This window comes from Glycine max, chromosome 2 (genome assembly GCF_000004515.6).
Source record: "Glycine max cultivar Williams 82 chromosome 2, Glycine_max_v4.0, whole genome shotgun sequence".
Taxonomy (NCBI): domain Eukaryota; kingdom Viridiplantae; phylum Streptophyta; class Magnoliopsida; order Fabales; family Fabaceae; genus Glycine; species Glycine max.
Genome location: NC_016089.4, coordinates 1,673,241 through 1,676,617, shown reverse-complemented (window position 1 = coordinate 1,676,617; position 3,377 = coordinate 1,673,241). Strand labels below are relative to the sequence as shown.

Sequence of the window (3,377 nt, the reverse complement as noted above, 5' to 3'; positions counted from 1 at the left end):
CAAATTTCACAATGCATCCTTTTTTTAATTAAAATTTAATTCTTCTGTTTAAGGCAGCTATTTCCTGCACCCCACAAATTTCACAATGCATCCTTTTTTAATTTTATAATTTTCAGAATTGTCATTTTTTTTGTAAGTTGTCATTTTTTTTCCGATTTTATAATATTATCGGATAACGGAATTTAAAATGCAAAAAGGATGTGAATTACAGATTGCATAATCTGTACCATGTAATTCATTATTCTGTATTAACTATTAAGTACTATGGAATACAATAATTGTATTCCGGAAAACATATTCCGAAACATTGAGTTCATGTTACGAATTATGTAATATGTTATTTTACACTCTTTTGTAATATATTCCGAATCAGTTATTCCAAAATATTTATTATATTCCGAAATACTGGTTCCTGTATTAATTTTATAACATTGCGGAAAGCTTGTTCCCTTGCGAAGTGTTCTGGAATTTATCCCTCAATGGATAAATAAACACTACCGAAAGTTTGATGAAAAAGTTCAAAGGATTCCACCGCATACAATGCTGCAGATATCAATGGCTGACTATATACATTAAATGAAAGAATCAAACACACAAGGTTTTGTAGGAATAAGAAGTGTAAATGAAGAAGCTTTACAATGAGTACAAATGACGAAGTGAAGCAGTTTGTTGGAATGATTCATATTATTAAAGATAAAGGTTTTGGTGTTTCATGTAGTTTCAAGTACACTTCTATAATTTGCTCATTTCACGTTCATGTTGGATTCTTTTAATCCTATGTAAAGAAGTAGAATTGGCACACATAGTAAAATTCAGAACAATTGAATAAGAAATATTGTGCTGTAACAATTAGTAGCTAACTTCATTTCAAGCAGTAGCATATATTTGCATAATTCTACTCACCCCCCAAGAAAGAACACCACCAAAATACCTGTAAGGGATTGTGCAGAAGGTGCATAAGAAAGAATGCGAAACGAAACCAGGTGAGTTTAGTTGCGAAGAAATAAGAGAAAGAAAGAGAAAATTTAAAAAATATACGTGAATCCCACACTTTTATTAAGCTTTTTTTTTTTAAATTCTCTTCCATTCTATTCACTTCCACTCTACCAAATTAATGTGCTTTCCCGAGTATGAAACGAAAAGAAAGTGAATTGAAACAAAGTTTTTGAATTAAATTAGAGTGTAAAATTGTGGGATTGACCTGATTTTAGTATTCATTTGAGTCTCTTTCCCTAGAAGGCTTTGGGTCCAGTTTGGTTCAAGACGAGGGGTTTTTGAGCCATGAGGAGACAGTACTTGGCGATCTCTCTGAACTTGGGGACACTCCTAAGATCGACCTTGGTGCCGTCCTTGAGCGTTATGACCACGTCGCCCCACTCTCCGATGAAGCGCGGCACGACCTGCACGTCCTTGATCACGTTGTAGCCGAAGTCGCTGCGGTCCTGCCCCGTCAGGCCCGAGATCACGCTCACGCGGAGGTTGGTGAACCTGTAGCGCAGGTACATGGCGCGTGATACCGCCGCAAGGGTCAGGGGGAGCCAGAAGAGGGTGAAACCTAGGAGGAGGTTCGCCGCGAGGTCGCCGTAGTGGGCCCCGCCGTCGAAGAATATGGTCTCGCCGGAGGTGGTCGTGGTGGTGGGGGAAGGGGTGGAGGAGGTGGGAGAGGACACGTGTAGCCGCGTGAGGCGGCGGCGGTGGAGGGCGTGGGGTTTGAAGGAGCTGGAGGTGGAGGTGATGGAGGAGGGTAGGTGGCTGACGGCGGAGTTTGTGGCGGTGGTGGGTGGTGAGAGGAGGGGAATGGAGGCCATGTGTGTTGGAAGTAACTGTGACTATAACTGTGTTATCCGTTTAGTTTAGAACTGAGGAATTTGAGTGGCAGGTAATGAAATCTTCAAAGACTTGTGGGGACCACTTTTTCCTAAGTGGCAATCATCTAGCCACGTGGCTGGTCAATGACCACTTATTACTGTTGTTGTTGAGAGGCCCAATGCTTTCGATGGGTTTAAATCTCACAAGTCTGCATTGCCAAGCCCAATATTCCAATAAGAAAACAGATTTTTTCCACACGTAATCCTACTTAATACCTTAAGAGAGAAAAAATATATATATAAATATAATAGACGATATTATCTAATAAAAACAAAAAGATAGAAAAAAAATAAGTATGTCAATGAGATATTTTATATTTGTGAGTGTAAAAAAAAAATCAGACTCTTGTGTTATGTCATTAGTTCCCTTATATGGAGTACTATTATTGAGATAATACAATATACTACTTTCTCCTTCGTTCCACGTTATATAACATTTTAGAGAAAAAAATGTTTCAAAATATATGCTATTTTATAAAACTAATGCTATAATAAATATTTTTTTTTCAAGATTACCTTTAATCATACTTAGTGTGAGTAATGTATAAAAGAGTAAATAAGTCATTAATTAGAGAGATAAATGGTATATTAAAAAGTTAACTAATATTTTCTTAATAGCTGTGAGATCATATAATTTGAAATAAAGGAAGTATATATTACCAAAACGAAATTAACAGAACAACCATTGAAGCCGAGTAAGCTTGACAAAACTAAACCGATTTATATTCACCGGCAGTCTGGCTGGGACTTCATCAATTTTGGTAACATTTAAGTCTGTTCCATCTTACAAACTGAACTTTTGATAGTTCGTAATAACTTATGAGTACATGTGAGTAGATAAAGTGGTTGAAGATATGGTTTTTATGGAAGTGGATTTAATGTCTCTTGTCACCACTAAAATTTTGCTTGATTCTCTACGCTTAGGAGCTAGTTTAAGAGTATCCTCAATTCGACATCTATTATCTATTATGATAAACAAAAGTAAGAATAGCTAACTTATAAGGCACACTATTGTCATTTCTCTTTGTAAACACCAATTGGTGCTTTATGAATGGAAGAATTGAATAACTGCAACTGGATAAAAATGTTTGCAATTTAGGCCTATATTATAATGTCAATGGTATGCTGCCTAGTAGTATTGGAGGTGTCTCTCTGTTCTGCTACCTTTTTTTTTAAATGTAAAAAATTTATGAAGAAATTTGGATATATTTTGGAAAAAGTAATGTAAATTGAACTGGACCATAAGAATAGAACATGGCTAGAGCACTCAGAAGAAATTTTGAGTTGAACATTTAGTGTTATTATTGTATTTAAATAGTAGTTTTTAGGTTTTTTAAGCAAGGAACCATATAAAAAATGGAAAAAGTCCATAAAGGAAATATTAATGATTCATATAAATCACTAAATGCTAAGTGGCCTGAAAATATCCAACGATTAACTAATAATCCGCTTATATATTGCTCTCATAAGAACGTGCGTTTTAGCCCATATGCCAATGGGCCTTTTGTT

The 3,377-nt window shown here is 35.8% G+C and overlaps 1 protein-coding gene across 1 annotated transcript; it reads right to left on the bottom strand.

The window, feature by feature from the left end:
• Nucleotides 1–665: 665 nt before the first annotated feature.
• Nucleotides 666–2,082, bottom strand: LOC100810178 (uncharacterized). Its single transcript, XM_003518983.5, has 2 exons — nucleotides 1,202–2,082; nucleotides 666–931 (listed from the first exon to the last, which is right to left on the bottom strand). Exon 1 carries the CDS (start codon nucleotides 1,806–1,808, stop codon nucleotides 1,233–1,235), a length of 576 nt encoding a protein of 191 aa, XP_003519031.1. The 5' UTR covers nucleotides 1,809–2,082; the 3' UTR covers nucleotides 666–931; nucleotides 1,202–1,232.
• Nucleotides 2,083–3,377: the final 1,295 nt, after the last annotated feature.

Excerpts from the sequence above, each read along its gene's own strand:
- LOC100810178 (XM_003518983.5), bottom strand. The coding sequence starts at position 1,808 with ATGGCCTCCATTCCCCTCCTCTCACCACCCACCACCGCCACAAACTCC.